Genomic DNA, 19423 nt, shown 5'->3' with positions numbered 1-19423 from the left:
CAGAAAAAATAACTGCATATTCAGTCCAAATAGTCACACAGCCCTTCAAAACTAAAGGCAAAAAATATTCTTTTGCACGATTCCCAGCGATGTGAGAATTAACAAAGGACAAGTCAACTTGAGCACATGGACAAAACTTCCCAGGTCTGCTATAAGAGTGAGCAGTACAATAGGAGATGCTCGGTCAAGCTCAGAGGACTCAAAGTGCAGGACCAAAGAAAACAAATTAGCTGGCCACATCTGAGTCTGACAGGGCTGATTGCAGGAAACCTGAGGAGGGATCGATCTGTGGGCTCCTTGATTTTCCCAGGCTCCCAAGAAGTGTACTTGGGAGGCGAGTGCCTTCTGAAGGAAAGAGAAAGAAGAGCTTGAAGGATGCATGATGCCCTCTTTTGGTCTTATTCTTTGATCTTCACATGCCACTATTTTTGATGCTGTGAATCTTGGAAAGGTCCTGTCTCTGGATGGTGTCCTTGGTGCCTTGTACTGCTGGAGCCCAAGTCCAAAAATAACAGACTCTTCCATCTCTGAGAAGATTCAGGCTCCTTTTATGGTTCTTCCCACTGTCAAGAAATAGGTGGGATTTGCCTCTCTTTACGAAAACTTTCAGGGATTGTACAAATCTTGTATTTCAACCCCTACCAGTTTAAATTTGAAGTAGGGAGGCAGGGCAGGAGGTGGGGCAGTGGATGGGAGAATGGACATGAGTGCACAGATGGGGGGGTGTATAAACCTTATTACGACAGAAAACCTGGCAAGTAACGCTTAACAGGTGATCATTTTTATTGCTGTCCAACATCTCTCCTGTAGACATCAAAGATGCACTGTAATTGTCTGAGATCACACTCTTAATGGCTGTATTAAGACTATAAAAACTTTCCTTTAAATCACAGTCTTATGGAACTGAACCAATGTTAAGAGCCTTAGCAGGCTTGGTGGTTTTTTCCTATTCACTTACGGTAGGAGAGCGATCACAGACCTTTTCATGCTGTTTCCAGGGTTTTATTCTGAACTGTCTCTACATATGTCCTTGACCTGCCAGTCTCTTTCCATTTAGGAAAAGAGAGGAATGACTTTTTTAAGGTATGTAAGGCTCTTCTGAACACAGCTTTATAATCACCCAAAAAGTACTTATCCTAAAAAAAGAAAAACCTAGGACCATCACTTTTTAACATTCTACATATTCAGCCATGTAAAGAATTACAGCATTCTCTGGACCTACTTGCATGCTCGTATTTGATGTATTTTCAGTGAGTCTGTGGAGTATACATGTTTTGTTTTGTCTTCTGTTTCACACTGCTCTACAAAAAACTGTTACTGAAGATGGTGAAATAAAATGATGGACCTTCCTCGCATCTCACCTTAACCACATTTGTTCTTAAACCTGAAATAAAATGGAAGGAAGAGACTAGATAAAAGAAATATATATCCCGATATTGCTGGAGCCCACCTGTGGTGGGTTGACCCTGGCTGAGGGCCAGGTGCCCACCAGAGCCACTCTATCACTCCCCTCTTTCATTAGACAGGGGAGAAAAAAGTACAATGAAAAGCTTATGGGTCGAGATAAGGACAGGGAGAGATCACTCACTAATTATCATCACGAGCAAAACAGACTGAACTTAGAGAGGGAATTCATCTTATTTATTACTAAGCAAAACAGAGTAGAGGAATGAGAAATAAAATCAAATCTTAAAACAGCTCCCCCCACCCCTCCCATCTTCCCAGGCTCAACTTCACTCCCGGATTCAACCTCCTCCTCCCTCAGCGGCACAGGGGAACGGGTAATGGGGGTTGTAGTCAGTTCATCACACGTTGTTTCTGCCGCTTCTTCATCCTCAGGGGGAGGACTCCTCTCATCATTCCCCTGCTCCAGCATGGAGTCCCTCTCACGGGAGACAGTCCTTCACAAACTTCTCCAACGTGAGTCTCTCCCACAGGCTACAGTCTTTCACATACTGGTCCAGTGTTGTCTCTCCCATGGAGTGCAAGACCTTCAGGATCAGACTGCTCCAGCGTGGGTTCCCCACGGGGGTCACAAGTCCTGCCAGCAAACCTGCTCTGGCGTGGGCTCCTCTCGCCATGGGTCCACAGGTCCTGCCAGGAGCTTGCTCCAGCGTGGGCTTCCCACAGGGCCACAGCCTCCTTCAGGTGCCTCCACCTGCTCCGGCGTGGAGTCCTCCACGGGCTGCAGGTGGAATCTCCACACCCCCTCATCCTTCCTCCATGGGCTGCAGGGGGACAGCCTGCTTCACCATGGTCTTCTCCAGGGGCTGCAGGGGGATCTCTGCTCTGGCACCTGGAGCACCTCCTCCCCCTCCTGCACTGGCCTGGGTGTCTGCAGAGTTTCTTACATCTTCTCACTCCTCTCTCTGGCTGCATAAGGTCTCTCTGGTTTTTTTTCCTTCTTAAATAAATATGTTATCGCAGAGGCACTGGTTGGCTTGGCCTTGGCCAGCGGTGGGTCCGTCTTGGAGCCGGCTGGCATTGGCTCTGTCAGACACAGGGGAAGCTTCTAGCAGCTTCTCACAGAAGCCACCCCTGTAGCCCCCCTGCTACCAAAACCTTGCCATACAAACTCAACACACCACTTTATTCCACACAGCCAGCCTGGGCTGGAAACAAAGGAATCCAAAGTGCAAATGGCCAAACTCTGTGGCCGTACAGTGTTGCAGATCACAGGACTCTGCCCACTTGCAACACAAGATTCAACCAATGTCTTCATTCACTTGTGTTTTGCAGCTGTTTTACTTTCACTAATTCAGATAATAATGAAAGATTTTATAACCCATTGCAGAACTCAACTCTATCCTAAATACTCATCAGCTAGCAGTTCTTTAAATAGGTACAGAATATCAATGCATAATTACTATAATCGGAATAAAAAGAATACAACTAGTTTACTAATATTCTTTAAGCAGCTGTCACTTGTAAGCTAAAAAAGTAATTTATTCACCTTTTTTAAAAATATTTATTTTTAAATAAGTTTGACGTGGTTACAGAAACCAGTGTCCTTCATTTATCCGCTGGAAAGTATTACTACAGAAATCAAAGATTTCTGAAAGCAACCACCCATGTTATCCAAAATTCCTGCCTTGGATCTTCTCTACAGTGCCTTAAATAGTACACTCTGAAAATATACTGGATATTATAGGTGCAGTAGTACAAATTTTCTAACAATGATGCATCCCATTTCTTTCCTAGTGCTCACATGCATTGCTGTTTCAGCAGGGGTTAGCCTGACTTGTCAGTCGATAATGACCACTAGGTCTGGCTTTACTGTGAACTTCCCAAGAGGGTAAACATGAAATTTTAGACCAGCTACTCTTTCATGGGACTAACGTAATTTTGTTTCCATTTCTCCATGCAGCACAGATTTAACATTGGTAAAATGGCTAAAAATATGAGTGAAAAATAAAATTAGTTTACTTGAACATAGGGTATGATTCTGAGTAACATTTGTGAAAATGCAGGTTTATGTGACTGGTCTGAAGAGAATCATAGAATCATAGAATGTCCTGAGTTGGAAGGGACCCATAAGGATCATGGAGTCCAACTCCTGGCTCCACACAGGACCAGCTGAAACAGAGCATATGACTGAGAGTGTTATCCAGACACTTCTTGAACTCAGTCAAGCTCGGTGCTGTGACCACTTCCCTGGGGAGCCTGTTCCAGTGCCCAACCACCCTCTTGGTGAAGAAGCTTTTCCTGATATCCAACCTAAACCTCCCCCATCGCAGCTTCATTCCATTCCCTCGGGTTCTACCACTGGTCACCAGAGGGAGGAGATCAGCGCCTGCCCCTTCGCTCCCCCTCGTGAGGAAGTTGTAGGCCGCGATGAGGTCTCCCCTCAGTCTCCTCTTCTCTAGGCTGAACCAAGGGACTTCAGCCTCTCCTCATTCGTCTTCCCCTCTAGACCCTTCACCATCTTTGTTGCCCTCCTTTGGACACTCTCCAGTAGTTTTAAGTCCTTTTTGTACTGTGGCACCCAAAACTGCACGCAGTACTTGATGTGAGGCCGCACCAGCGCAGTGTAGAGCGGGACAATCACTTCCCTAGACTGGCTAGCAATGCTGTGCTTGAGGCACCCCAAGATACAGTTGGCCTTCCTGGCAGCCTGGGCACACTGTTGACTCATGTTCAACTTGCTGTCGACCAAGACCCCCCAAGTCCCTTTCAGCATGACTGGTCTCCAGCATCTCATCACCCAGTCTGTATGTATAGCCAGGGTTGCCCCTTCCCAGGTGCAGAATCTGGCACTTGCCCTTGTTAAATCTCACGCGGCTGGTGATTGCCCAGTTCTCCAATCTGTCCAGATCTCTCTGCAAGGCCTCTCCACCCTCGATGGAATCGACAGCTCCTCCCAATTTGGTGTCATCTGCAAACTTGCTCACAACACCTTCTAGTCCTACATCCAAGTCATTTATGAAAACATTAAAGAGAACTGGCCCTAAAATTGAGCCTAAAATTGAGAAATGCTTTTAATTTATCTAATTATTGGTAAAATGTGAATCTGTCTGTCTGTGAGAGTATGAATTCAAGAATTTGAAAATTGTTGTTTTAAAAGTAACATTCCAAATCCAAAACAAACAAACAAATTAAAAAATCTATTGTTAACTGAAGACAGCTGTGAATAAATATTCTGTATGTTATATATTGTACTGTGTTTACAGTCCAAACTAGGATCTTCATGGGGAAAAGCAGGGAAAGACCCAAGCCCTACTATGACAAATTTACTTGACATTTTCAGTCAAGTTCTTTGCAGACAAAAATTCACAAGAACAAATCTGTATTTACTGATACAGCATAACATTATTTCGCACCTGAGAAGAACTGTATTTTATAAAGTAGCGAAAGGCTGGATGGGAGGCAGCTTCAGGAGTTGCTAAAAGCCTGAAAATCTGCCTTCAAATGTGATTGAAGAAACCCAGTCAATTTTGTTTATGATAGAGAAGGGCATGAAATAGTTCTGTGTTACAGCAGCATGAGGGAACGGGGCTCATGGTAAGGTCTTTTGAAAACGTCTTTTCAGAAAACTCCAGAGCTATTAGCTGGACGTGGGTACCAGACACATTTAGATGCAGCTATATATCGGTGCCTAATTACCAGAACAATTTGTTTGGAAATGTGGCAGATTCTCTTATTTCATTTCTTTAAAATTGGAATGACTATCTTTCTACAAGGTGTACTCCATGTCAACAACAAAATTGTGGCTGCACTGTAGCAGTTATGGATGTTTTTCACAACCCTTATGCATGACGATAAGCAGCGTAGCGACCGTGGCTCCTCCTGAGCTCACACAATAATACTAACATTTAACATATGATGAACCTCATATTTTGAAAAGAAAGATGAGGTTCCTGTGGAATAGCTAAGATATAATAAATATCTGTGTACTTTTCATTCAGGTTTAACAGAGTATGGCTTTTTAGTACACAAATTAAAGTAGATTGTATGAATCCACTTGGCCTTCACCTTGAAATGAAATTAAATTAGGAGGAGGAAGTAACAAAGAATTATTCAGGATGTAGTACATAAATCACCAGATTGATATAGATATATATATTTATATATAGTATTTTGCTTATGGTGTTTCTCTTTTAAAGAACTGTTTTCCTGAAATATTTTCAATGCTATGGAAATATTTAATGCACACTTAAGTATTACTCTGTAGGCAGTTTTTACAGAATATTAGAGCTTAATTTAACTAAAAATAATTTAAAATGCATTACTTAAGTGATTTTTTAAAATACTCATGACAAGATGCTTTGCAGTAGAACCTAGAAATAAAGCATTTCACCTTAAAGTGTATATTATTACAGTATATGTATACTTTATCATTTGCCATTAGTTGTAAAAGAAATTTCATGAGCTCCTTATTTCAGTTATGGTGGTTCTATGTGACAAAACAATGAGTTACTAATACCAGTCTCTTTAAAGTGTATTATTAATGATTTTGAAGCTATACCTACTAAATACTATGAAAAATACTTCTTTTTTTTTATTGCTTTAAACTAGCAGGTATTAAAAGCAGAGATTAAGTTCATTCCCTTCACTTTTACTCTCACAATATTCATGCTGGTCTCATTCAGGAGTAATTCTGCTGAGATTATGAAGGTACATCGTTTAGTCCTTTCTCTTCCACTCTTTCCCTCCCTCACTTTGATTTTCCTGTTTCAATGAATACTCCTTAATACAGCGCAGTCCAAGTGAAGTGGAAACATTCTTGACTGTATTTACTTGACTATGACTTCTTAACTCTATATATAAATAAAAGTTTTAATTCTATTCTTTATTATTATGTTTGATGGCAGCAATGTGTGAGGTTGTGTCAAGGCTAGTATTAAGTAACAGTCTGGTGCTTTGGTATTCCCTCTGAGCCCCCAAGAATGAAAAATACAATATATATACGCCTAATGTGCTCATGAAGTCAGGCATCCTTCAACAGTAAGATGTTAATTCACTATTTCATGGAATCACAGAATCACAGAATGGTAGGGGTTGGAAGGGACCTCTGGAGCTCATCTAGTCCAACCCCCTCTGCTAGAGCAGGATCACCTAGAGCAGGTTGCACAGGATCACGTCCAGGCGGGTTTTGAATATCTCCAGAGAAGGAGACTCCACAACCTCTCTGGGCAGCCTGTGCCAGTGCTCGGTCACCCCCAAAATAAAGTTTTTCCTCATATTTGGATGGGACTTCCTGTGTTCCAGTTTGTGCCCATTGCCCCTTGTCCTGTCACTGGGCACCACTGAGAAGAGTCTGGCCCCATCCTCTTGACACCTGCTGTATGTCTCAGCACAGTGATTTGTGATGAGCTTCTGGACAGAGCGCATACAGGGAAGAAGAAATCGTCTTCAGATACAAGTTTCTTACAAACATGTATATGAAGTACATGCAGAAGCATTTTACGTGGCACCTAACTTCAGTGTACAACCACCATATTCCTCAGAGTGTTGAAGCCTCAGAGCAAATCCTGTGTGACCTCACCAAACTGATAAAAGATCAGTCAAGAACAGTTTAAGTAAAGATCAATCAGTCAAGTACGAATCACAGTTAAATTCTATGACATTACAAAGCTGACCTTTGCAATTCAAGCTATCAGCATGTTTGTTAATTTTTTTTCAGCTACCCAACATCAGACAATTATTCATAATGAGTAATTTCATGAAATAATTTTTCAGTTATTTTTTCTTCTTCCTGATTTAAAAGTTATTCTGAAAGCAATTTCTGAAATGTTTAAGGCATGCTCACTGTTGTGAAAAATTTATTTCTATGAATAATTTTTAGCATGCTTGCAGGGGTTCTTTATAAGTGTTCTGTATTATGTAATTAACCTTTGTTTTGAATTTACCTTCATATTAATAGAATTCTATTCTGATTCTTAATTGGATAATCATAATTCTTACAATCAGATTCTTGTCCTATGCCATTTGTCTGCATACCTCAACATACATGAACAATGTTCAAAATAAACTTTGCGGAAGTTTGTTTGGTTTTTTTTTTCTTCATTTTTAAATTTATTTGTTTCTAAGTATGTGCAGACCATTAAAACTATTTACTGAAAAATGCATGGAAAAAAACCCCAAAACAAAAGAATCATAAGCGCAGTGGAAACAAATTACATATGCATAAATCATAGCAGAAAAATTTGAGATACTCTTTTCATTATTTTTCAGGTTTTCAATCAGAATATATCCTAATAAAACCAAAGTTTCTGTCATAGGGGTTTTGTAAAATCTTTTAAATTACTGCTGTTATAAATTTATAGATTAAATGCAGCTACTGGTTCTGTGGGTTCTGTGGTTTAGGTGGAATTGAATGAAGCCTCAAAGCAAAAGTTGAGAAGTTGTGTCCTCTGCTCAAGGGCAGAATACCCTCCTGGAGTGGATGCAGCTGCTCTTCTGTGCCATGCTTGAGGAAGAGCCTTGTACTCACAGACTTCTCTTTTGCACTTATTTTTGCTGGGACAATGTACTCTATGAGATACTTGATACATTTCAGTAGCTTTTTGAAAGTACTTTTTTTTTTTTTCTTCAGAGATTCTTCATAAATTAAAATTTATTTCCCAGTTTGCCATTGCTCACAAACATTTTTCATGGAATTCTGTGAAAAATAGTACACTTTCAAAATGGTTTCCATTTCACCTTCTGCATAACTAGAGCTGCATGCAAAATATTTGTAGTAAATGTTTTCCTCTGAAAAGAAGCTTTTTCTGTTTCTTATTAATTTTTTATGCCAGTAGAGGTGAAATAAGATGAATTGATTTGAGCAAGTGGCTTAAGACTTCCACCAAATCTAACTTAATTTCGTGCCCAGAGAGGTTGTGGATGCCCCCTCCCTGGAAGTGTTCAAGGCCAGGTTGGATGAGGCTTTGGGCAGCCTGGTCTAGTGGAGGGTGTCCCTGCCCATGGCAGGGGGGTTGGAACTCGATGATCTTTAAGGTCCCTTCCAACCCAACCCATTCTATGATTCTATGATTTTATGATTCATAGAGTTACTATAAAACCAGAAATTATGTACATTACATCTACTATGTGAAAACGAATATTGACCAGTTACTGTAGTCATCAAAGTTGGTTTAAGTTCTTTAACTGCATTTATATAGCACAGTATATACGAGAGTTTCTTTCTGGTTTGTGTTTTTTTAAAAACTCAAACTCAGGAAATTCAATGTTACAGCCCTGTTTTAGGGAACAGTTACGATAGTCCTGTTATTCTTTGTCTTTTAATCAGAGGTTTCATATTCAATGCCAAACCATGTAGAAGTTCATTGGCCTTGGATATGAGCAGAATGTTCTTGCCACTATATGCTTTCTCTCTGTTCCTACTGCCTCACTGGAGGAACCTTGCTTGGGCACACAGGACCTGGAATATATCCATGACTGGGCAGGGTGATCATAGTGGTGACATTTGTTTGATACAGCCAAAGCTCCATAATACCAATATGACAACAAAGTAAATTTTTCAGGAAGTTCTCAGTGATAGTTACAATATGGGACATTTTCACTGAGGCTTTGCAGGTTTTTTGGTGGGCTAATAGGAGTAGCATATGGACTGTCCAGCTGTGAAGATCAATAAGCACTGTAGTGTCGTTCTGTTAAAACTAATCTCTTCACAACTCTTACCTTTGGTCTTCACAGACCTCCTGTAAGGCTTCCATGAAATTTCTCCATTGAGACACTTCTAAATTTCTTTCTCCATTTTCATTAGTTTCTGGAGCTGACAACAGATTTTCAGGGGTGACGCTATTCAAACAGAGCTACCAATTGAAAGCCAAGATGAGGAACCATCTGCAAGCTTAGAGACTCTGATGCTTATATGTTTCTGTAGCATTCACTTTTGCTTGGACTTAAAAGATCACAGTGTACTTGGAAGAACATTTTTCAAGGAAATCAATCTCTATTTCTGCTAAATGAGGTCAAGGTCTGTGAGTAAGACTGGAGCTGTATAAAGAGTCTCATAAAACTATGTTTCATTACATTAAAATGAGTTGGGTGATTTTTTTTTTTTTTTTTTTGTGGGAAAAGAAATATTTAACATCATGTTTAGCTTATTTTCTAAACAGTAAGGAATACAAAGCTTAGTTTGAGTCATGAGCATTGCTGGTCAAGACCAGCAAAGTCACACAATCATGCTGTCATTGCCATCATAGAAATAAAAGTATGGATCCTCTGGTGTGGCGTGCCATGAGTGAACTGTGGTGCATAGAACTAAGAAAAGCCAGTTGCCTGGGTTTACAGTGAATATTGTCACAAGTAGATGCATGTAGAAAAGCTCTTGAGATCATGAATACCTGCAGCTCAGACAATTATTTAACTATGATTCCTGATGCAAAAGTGCCATGCTACAGAATTGTAGATCAGTTTAAAAAAATGGTAGAAAATTAATTAGTGAGCCACACAGCCAAGGACTGTGCGATGTGGATGCAAGGTCTGGCTTGGATTAGTAGCTTCCATTGGATCCCTGGCAGTCACTAGATGCTATAGTGGCTCCTTTGCTTGGTCACATTAGTGTTCTTGCCATGAGCATCAAGAGCTTCTTTTAGTACAAGGGTGTCCAATTTCACTATGTGACCACATTGCAGAGCATGAAATTGTTTGACTTTCTCAGGAACAGTACACGTGCACACATTTAATGTAGGTTTTATCTGCTGATCATCCCATTCCAACCAGAAAAACAAGTCTTTACCATTCAGAAGTGACTGGCTTGCAGGAATCTATATACATACCTGAAATCTCCATATGTGTATTAGTCATTTATACTGTACGTTCTATGGCAATATGATAGCCCCTTTATTTTTACAGGGTGTCAGTGCTGTAGGAATGTACCTGACATTTACCTCCTTTTGTAATCCTGTGATAATATAAGCAGTCTAAACCACAGTGGTTATCTATAATTGCTAGAAAGTAGTGACTGCAATCCTTTAATTCTAAGAAATTCTCTGTGAGGAAAGCAAGTAAAAGATCTCTAGAATCACAAACTTAGATGTGACAATAGGGTACCCAAAAGAGAGCAACCCAGGTAAGTATGTGTTATTCTTCCAAATTTTGGAGTATCTTCCTTTTCATCCCCTTTTGCTGTTCCCCCAGCCCAAACAGCATTCCGGAAACACAACTGTAAGTACTGCTAAAAAAAAAAAAAAAAAAGTTTAAGGTCATAAAGTTCATTATCCTAAAGACTGAGATGAATAAAATGTGATATCTAAACTTGTATATGAGCTGAGTTCTTCAATATTGCCTATGTGACATTTATCAAATGATTTGATTTAATATATTATCTTACATACACGTTATACAGACATAATCTTCTGGTCATTTTCTTTCTGGGACAAGAAGATGTTGATTGGCAGTTCTGAATTTGCAGTGAAATTCACAGCAGGCTTTCCTACCAAAGTGCTGTACCTCAGCGTGTCAGAGAGACACCGTGTCCTATACAACAGAAAAGGCTTGAGCAGTCTAATTACACAGTATATTATTACTCACTGAAGAACATCTGAATTTTTTAAAAGTTGACTGTTAATTGTGTGTGCAAATAAGGAGAGTGGAAGAGCAGATGATCACAGTTTAGTATTTCTATTTGTAGAGCCAAGATTTTTGCATGCAATCCTGTCTATTGCTAGTCATGCTCCTAACAGGATTGAAACAATCAGACTCTGTGTCAAAATTTTGCTGACATATTACCAGTAGAATTCTTGCAGATCTTGTAATGTATTTAGCTATGACTCAGAGATTAATTATGTGTTAGGTTCCTTTAGTGACTACAGTTTTAGTGACACTCCTAGTGAAGAATCAACTTGCTATTAGCCACAGAGATGAAGAAAAGAAACCCAAACCCAAACCTTCAAGGCATATATTACCCTGGTACTGACCGCCGCAGTTGCTCACCAAAAGCACATGGATGAAAACAGTCATAAAATGCAAATGTGAAACTTGTCACCAAAAATATATGCAAGTTAAAGAGTGTTGGATGGAGACAGAAAAAAATAACCATCCATTTTTATGACATTGTTGGAGGGATGCCTCTCTCGGTTTTTTTCTGTATACATACCATTCACAAGGTACTCCTCAGAGACCAGCTAGAGTTTAATTACATTTTTTCCCCAGTTACTCCCACTTACTGATCTGCCCATAAACTTGGAATGAGTTTAGGTTACTGGCCAAAACATTTCTGTTTATGAATCCCCATCCACTGTTCAAAATTAAATTAAGTATCACTTGCCTGGTGTGATTGCTGACATGGAAGCAAAATCCAGACATTCTCTTGAGAGTTTTACCCAAGGCACAGTATCTTTCACATTACATGCCAAAATGAATTAGGAAAATCATTTGAGACCTCATTTTCTTCTGAACACCTTTAATAAAATATGTGGATAGATGCTTTTTAGAATATGTGTCCTTTTATTGATGGCTAGATTTTCATTAATGTGATGTAATATAGCAGAAAGGCCACACAGAGTGGCTGCAAAATACCAAGACCTTTAGGATAAAGCAATGCACTGCATGAGGAGCATGTGGAAGTTTGATTCTCAGCATAAATGTATCTTCCACTTGTTTGCAAAAGTCTGAGAATCAGGGAAAGGAATTTCCCTGGGAACATCCCATAGCGTGTCAGTAAATAAATAAGCAAATGCTGTTCAATATGGAACTGAGAATCTCTCTTTGTTTGCCATTGTGCATAAAATGGGAGCATTACTACAAATAGTACTGCTAAAAAAGCATAGTTATGTCCTTGCTCAAACAGTAACACAGCATTTCTTTGAAAAGGCTGCTGTGATCTGAGGTGTAAGTACCAATACGGTCCAAATGTGTGTTTCAACTTGTGTGCATGATTAAATGCCTTCCTGACTCGGAGCTACACATACATGACATTATGTGTTTACATTGCCTTCCTGCTGTGTACCAGCCCTTCAGTTTCTAGACCTGGCACAAAACTGAGGATTCAGAAGCATCCTCTAATCACTGAATGGTATCTTAGAAGAACCATGTTCACCAAACAACAAAAAAATTCAACATCTCTTACTCCTTAGTTTCTGAACAAAGAAAGATCTTAGACTTAAGGTTCTGTGGTCCTGATGATGCTTAATTAGGGTGTCACTGTTGATGGTAGGCTTAGGGTTGGGTGTTTGGGTGCCTCTGTTGATAACTACACATAATATAGTTGTGTTGCCTTCCTTCTGTATGTTGCTAATACAAATTGCAAGACCATGTTTGTCTATTTCTCATATATATCTCACATGGTTTTATACTTAAGCTACACACCTTGACATAGATATCACTGACATTCTCTCAGTTATCTTAGCAGTTATTGACCTTACACTTTACAGTGTGCGTTGTATCGTGCATATGGCAGTTTGCCTTGCTCTGACTATAGAATTGATACAACATAATTGGATTATTGAAAAAAGAGAAAATTATTAATTCTTCATACTGATCCTACAAAATACGTTTCAGTTATGAAGGTTTTTACATCACTAATGGCCATAAACCATTTTTATTGTATTAGTAATTTTGAGTTATTAATTATCCATGTTGTACTACCTCCTGTAGTCTCCTGTATTATCTACTTACTTTTTCTATACCTATGTATGCATTATTTTAGTGAAAGCATTTTTTACCTGATTGTTTTTCACTTGTTCCTGTAAAAATGTAGGAAAAGTAATTCTGCAGTCTCGTGAGATAAAATTGGAGGAGCAATGTGACATGTCAGTAAATCTTTTATGTGACAGAAGTTTTCACATATACCTAAAGCAAAGAATGTGTTTCTTGAACTTGTATTTTATGAATAAATTTGGAACACATGAATAGACAATATAATTAAATAAAATTTGTAAAAGCATAGGTAATTTATACATTCAGGTTTTGTTATTTTACATGCATTTCCACTTTAATTACATAAGAATTAATTACACATTTTTCTAGCCACTAAGTTATTCCAACAAATTGTTGTGCATTAGGGACAGCAAGAATTAATATATTCCCATCCTTCTTACCCAGGGCATCCTCAAGAAAACAAAAGCAAATGTAACATGAATGCTGAAAGTAATAAGCATTCTTCAGCCTTACAATACTGTATCTATTTAACATCTCATTTATTTCTATGCCATCAATGGTTTTGGTCTGCTGTCCATAGAATTGCTAGTTCCACTGTTCATTAATACGCAGTATGTTCATCAATTGTCTTGCCTTATTTAATGAGTAATTAAATGTTCCTATTTTGGCCAAAAAGTAACAATACAATAAAAATCCTAATTGCCTTCCTCTCAGCTCTTCATGGTATGATCAGATAGCCCTGTCTCCAGCTGTTAATTGCACTAAACATTGATCGATAGGTTCAGCCAACACAATTATGGAAAATTATGCTTTTAAAAAAAAAATACTGATGGAATCAGAAGCTATAGGGTGGGTTTTTTCTAGAAATATATTAACATATTAACATATTAAAGCAGGATTGAGGTGTGAGAGTGATTTAGGAATTGTTTTGGTTTTTTTTCTGTGTAGAAGAATTGTCCACTAAATATTTAAGAAAAACACCACTTCTTTCTTCAATGTAGAGCATATTATACTTATTCTTCTTGGGTTTGTTGGGTTTTTTTTTTCCCTGATTCATTACACTTACAATGCGGTAGCAGCAGCAATATAGTTAAGGTAAAATGAAGCTATATTCTAGTTAATACTCATGGGTTTTTACCACAATTGATACCTGATAAAATAAGTGTTTTTAATGCTGTTGCAGCAGAAAAAAACCTCTCATAATGCATACACCAGTCTAAGAGTTAGGAATAAACAGTTTTTACTCTGAATTTCAGTTTCTCCCAGGTTTTGGAGTCTTTACCATCACTTCTTTTTCTTACATAGGTTGGTTTGGGTTTGATTTGTTTTTTCTATGACTCTCTGGTCTTTGCTGCTTTTTTTCCTCCTTTTTTTAAATGTGCTGCTCCTGCAAAGCTTTATCCTCCTTTTTTTGTAACTCTGTGATCTTTTGCTTTCACAAGCATATTTTCTCTGTTATTCTCTGTATCTGTTCATCTGATTCCTCTTGGGCAGATCATCCTATCTATTTTCTGCTTTTTTCTCCAGTACTTCCTCATGGAAGATTCATTGACAGCTCAGACTCAGAATGGGTGTAGAACTAAATGTTATCTTTTCTCCTAAACATTTCCACCATCCTACTTGCCATGTAAACTCATATAGCAGTGCTTAGCCAATCTTCCTCCACAATTTATGGAAAGCCTGTTCTTTTCTCTCTATACAGACAAATGTCACTTTTCATAAGCTTTTTCACTTTTTAAGACTTCTTGCGCATGCTCCTTCATATTGCCAGTCCATCCAAAACACAGCTGCTAACACTGCTGCTCTCATCAGTCAAACCATACTTGTGTCTTTTAAGCTCATCTTTATCTTCAAGATGTTCTACACTATTCTGTCCCAGCCTCTAAACCAGATCAAGTGCTTCTTCATCCCAGTCATTCTACTCTATAAATATATTAAGACTACATATTATTAATAATTCCATGACATCTCCCATGCCTGTCATGACTTCACTATTCTGTAATTTATCAGTCCTTTTGGTTCTTTGTCTACATACAGTCTTTTTCTATACTACACAAAAATGAAAAATTCATAGCTGTTCAGCTAATGAAAAAAAAAAAACAAAAATAAATCACTGTTTCTGAGCATGTCTTATTTTACTGTCTTTCTCCATGTCTTTCTCATATCTTTGGGGCAAGGTTTTACTGTTTTTATCTTATATAGCACACTAGCCTATTGTTAGCCCTAAAATAATTTATCCATCATCTTGAGGACTGTTGTATGGTTGTAAATGGATTTAAATAAAAATTAACTGGCTGAAGTCTTGTTTTCACAAGCCTGCAAATGTGAAAGATATTCATAGATGACAGAGACTGGAATATTTTTGTTTGGTCATTATATCCTTTAGTGGTGTTCTTCTTGACAGGATATTCTTGGTCAATGCACATTTTCAATGAACTAAGTAAGGGGTCTACTACTACATCCTTTTGGATGTTTCTCTATTGCACAGTCTAATAGATCACATTTTTAAAGGAGTTGGCAGGGATATAAAATGCTCTTTAGAAGTGCTAAGGATTGTCACTACAGTGTAATTGACAAGTCCAGCTCTCTGAATATTTTTTTTTTTTTTTTTTTTTTTTCCTTGTGATTTTAAAAGTGCCTTTGGCCATTCTCCTCTTCAGGTAAGCCAGTGAGCTCATCCATTTGAAATATTTCAAGTGCCTTTTGTGGTATTTTGAAAACTCTTTTTTTGGAATTCAGGGTCTCCTGAGAATGAACATTTTCTGCATTGCAGGGATCCAGTGAGGGGGAGTGAATTACAGGACATCCACACTAGCTTTGAAGCATATTGAAAAAAATTCCTTTTTAGCTCACTGCAGACTCAGAATAAAATATAAAATATGTTCTGATGAAATGCAGGCATGCTTTTCCAGACTGACATTAACGGTATTTTAGAAAACTTCATTGTTGCCAATTTGCAAGTAGGTACAATGTCTACAACCTGTTAAAACATGAACTTTATCTGAGAGAACACTGGAGGAACATAGTGGAAAACTGTTTGCTATGCATGTCTATGCATACTCCAGGAAAGACCTCAAGGGTGACATTTCCAAAAGTATTATGTGATTAGCCATGCCGGAAAGGAATAAAGTAGCTGAGTGACTCCCATTTCAGTTGTGTGCAGTAGAAGAGGGCATCTTCTAAGAAGTCCTCTGTCCATCAGGAGCTGAGACAGCACCGTGAGAGTGTTTTGCTACGTCTGAAACCCCATAATTTACACATTAGTAGCTCAGAGGTTGCAGTAGCAGTTGCATCCAGACTTTTGCTAGTGGTGAGAGCTGAAATGAGGACATCTGGCCTCAAACAGAGTGGTTATTATATCACTTGTGGTGAAGATTTCCATTTTCAACCTGTTGTAATCAATAATCTATAACATTGTGAGTCATTTCAGGGCCAAATAACTGCAATCAGGTATTATGTGTTGAAATCCTTTACACTGTTATAGCAGTGTGCAAGTTTTGGCTATAGCAATTCACCTAATGGTAGAAGGCGTAGGTAGGGATATTTAAACACTGCTTAGTTCTCTGAAAATTTATGGAAAATTAAACCAAGCCATGCATTATCATAATAAGATGGGGGGGGGTTTGTGAATAGGAGCAAGTAAACAGTAAATATATCAACCACAAATATATAGGTTATTAAACATTTGGTTCAGCTTCATTTTGACAGTTAGTGTAATGTATTATTATTTTATTCTTAATTTGAAAAAAGCTTACAGAAGTAATGTTTTGATATTGTCTTAAGATGCTAACAGTCTAGGCAGACAACATGGAGATCAAGTAAAAGTGCACTTGAATCATGAACAGATGTGCATTGAAGACAGAGGAAAGTTTCCCATTAATTGCACCACACTTTGTATTTGGCCCAAAGTAACCCAGAAAGTGGTCCATTAAGGACATGATCTTTTTTAATGCGTTTATTTGGCCCTGAAAACATGCAGATGAGCAATTAAGGTCTCCTGGGAGGTCTGGGAGGCCCCCATCCATGAATGTTTTCAGAACTGAGGTTTTAGGGTATAGGTGGTGATACGTATCTTGCTGTGGATTCATGAACAATAGTGAATTTCATATCAGAAGAATTTTCTTCCATCTCTTTTCCAGCTGGTGGAACGAGAATTCTTCTTGTGTATTATTTAGGTATTCCGTATCACTAGGTTGGACTTGGAAAAGATTAAGCCATAAAAAGAATCAGACAATGTTTATTCCAACTATTTTTACAATAAGAAACAATAAATGCTAAATGTGCACATGCTGTTTTTTCTTTTAGCCTGAATATCTTATGGCTTCTGTTGTATTTCATTCTTTTAGGACTTTCTCTGAGATCTGCCCGTTGCATAGCCATACATATTAGATGACTTTGGGACTTGCTTTACATCAGCAATGAAGGGATTATCTGGCAGCCGTAGTCATCATCATGGGGTTGCCTGTGACCCTCCGTGTGACAGTCTGCCACACCACCCGGACAGGAAGCCATATTTGTTAAACCCGGTGGACCCCCATCCTGCTGACCACCCTTACTACACTCAAAGGAACTCTTTTCAGGCAGAGTGCATGGTGCCCTACAGCGATCAGATTGCCAGCAGCACGTTTCCCCGGAGGCATTACAATTCCCACCACGAACTCAAGGACGAGTGTGCTCTGGTTCCCCACGGAACTGCCAACAAGACCAACCGCATTCCTGCCAACCTTTTGGACCAGTTTGAGCGGCAGCTGCCTCTGAACCGGGATGGCTACCACACTCTGCAGTACAAGCGGACTGCCATGGAGCACCGCAGTGACAGCCCAGGGAGGATCCGGCACCTGGTTCATTCTGTCCAAAAGCTCTTTACCAAGTCCCATTCACTGGAGGGGCCATCCAAGGGGAGCGTCAATGGGGGCAAAGCGAGCCCGGAGGAATCACAGACGATGAGGTATGGGAAGCGCAGCAAGAGTAAAGAAAGGCGATCAGAAGGTAAGCCCAGATCCAATGCATCAGGATGGTGGAGTTCAGATGACAACTTGGACAATGATGTTTGCATTTATCATGGTCCCAGTGGGGTCATGACCATGGGAAGATGCCCTGATCGTTCTTCTTCCCAATACTTTATGGAAGCCTATAACACTATTAGTGAACATACTGTGAAGTCATCCAGAAGCAATAATGATGTCAAATGCTCTACCTGTGCAAACCTGCCTGTGAATTTGGACTCCCAGTTAATGAAGAAAAGCTCTTGGTCCTCTACATTAACCGTGAGCAGAGCCCGTGAAGTTTACCAGAAAGCATCAGTTAACATGGACCAGACAGTGGTGAAGGCAGAGACGTGTCAACAGGAACGGTCATGTCAGTACCTCCAGGTACAGTGTGGAGAACTGATTGCTGTTAACTGTGCTCTGCCTTGTCTCAGGTGTTTGTGGGGGATGGAGGTTTGCTCTCATATTTCAACTTTCCCAAGAGGTCACTGATCACCAAACAAGGGGTAATGCTGCTGAAATTAAAAATAAATCTGCTTTTTCTTTTCTTTTCTTTTCTTTTCTTTTCTTTTCTTTTCTTTTCTTTTCTTTTCTTTTCTTTTCTTTTCTTTTCTTTTCTTTTCTTTTCTTTTCTTTTCTTTTCTTTTCTTTTCTTTTCTTTTCTTTTCTTTTCTTTTCTTTTCTTTTCTTTTCTTTTCTTTTCTTTTCTTTTCTCTTCTTTTCTTTTCTTTTCTCTTCTTTTCTTTTCTTTTCTCTTCTTTTCTTTTCTTTTCTCTTCTTTTCTCTTTTCTTTTCTCTTTTCTTTTCTCTTCTTTCCTTTTCTTTTCTTTTTTCTTTTCTTTTCTTTTCTTTTCTTTCTTTTCTTTTCTTTTCTTTTCGTTTCTCTTTTCTTTTCTTTTCTTTTCTTTTCTTTTCTTTTCTTTTCTTTTCTTTTCTTTTCTTTTCTTTTCTTTTCTTTTCTTTTCTTTTCTTTTCTTTTCTTTTCTTTTCTTTTCTTTTCTTTTCTTCTTTTCCTTTCCTTTCTTTTCCTTTCTTTTCCTTTCTTTTCCTTTCTTTTCTATTTTTTTGCCAGCATTCAGTATTTCAAAGAAACAGGTCATGTGGAACAGGCTTAATTTTTTCATGTGGGAAAAATAAGACCTTTCTGTGTACTTTTTCAATTTATAAGGCAGTCACAGTAGGGGTATAGGGAATTTGACATTGTAGTGCTTGCACTTAGCATTATGATGTCAATTAACCAAATGTTACCAGCATACAAATTCTTTGATTTCTGTAATTTCAAGATTTGCCTTTATTTACTGCTTATTTTATTGTGAAAGCTTTTGACACCCTTTTGAGAAACTTTGGGGTACCTTAATACTTTCTCCAGCAGGAAAACAGCCTACTTT

At 38.6% G+C, this 19423-nt stretch overlaps 1 protein-coding gene across 4 annotated transcripts in view; it reads left to right on the top strand.

The window, feature by feature from the left end:
* DLGAP1 (DLG associated protein 1) overlaps nt 1-19423 on the top strand; it is a 419833-nt gene that overhangs the window by 261922 nt on the left and 138488 nt on the right. For all 4 annotated transcript variants that reach the window (XM_075744335.1, XM_075744334.1, XM_075744332.1 and 1 more), the window contains one exon: nt 17394-18419. In XM_075744335.1, coding sequence (XP_075600450.1) covers nt 17466-18419 — 954 coding nt within the window. In that variant the 5' untranslated portion in view covers nt 17394-17465. The remainder of the gene's footprint in view (nt 1-17393; nt 18420-19423) is intronic.

This window comes from Balearica regulorum, chromosome 2 (genome assembly GCF_011004875.1).
Source record: "Balearica regulorum gibbericeps isolate bBalReg1 chromosome 2, bBalReg1.pri, whole genome shotgun sequence".
NCBI classification, from domain to species: Eukaryota; Metazoa; Chordata; class Aves; order Gruiformes; family Gruidae; genus Balearica; species Balearica regulorum.
The sequence above is the reverse complement of the archived record's forward strand: the minus strand, read 5'-3'. Positions and strand labels throughout refer to the sequence as shown.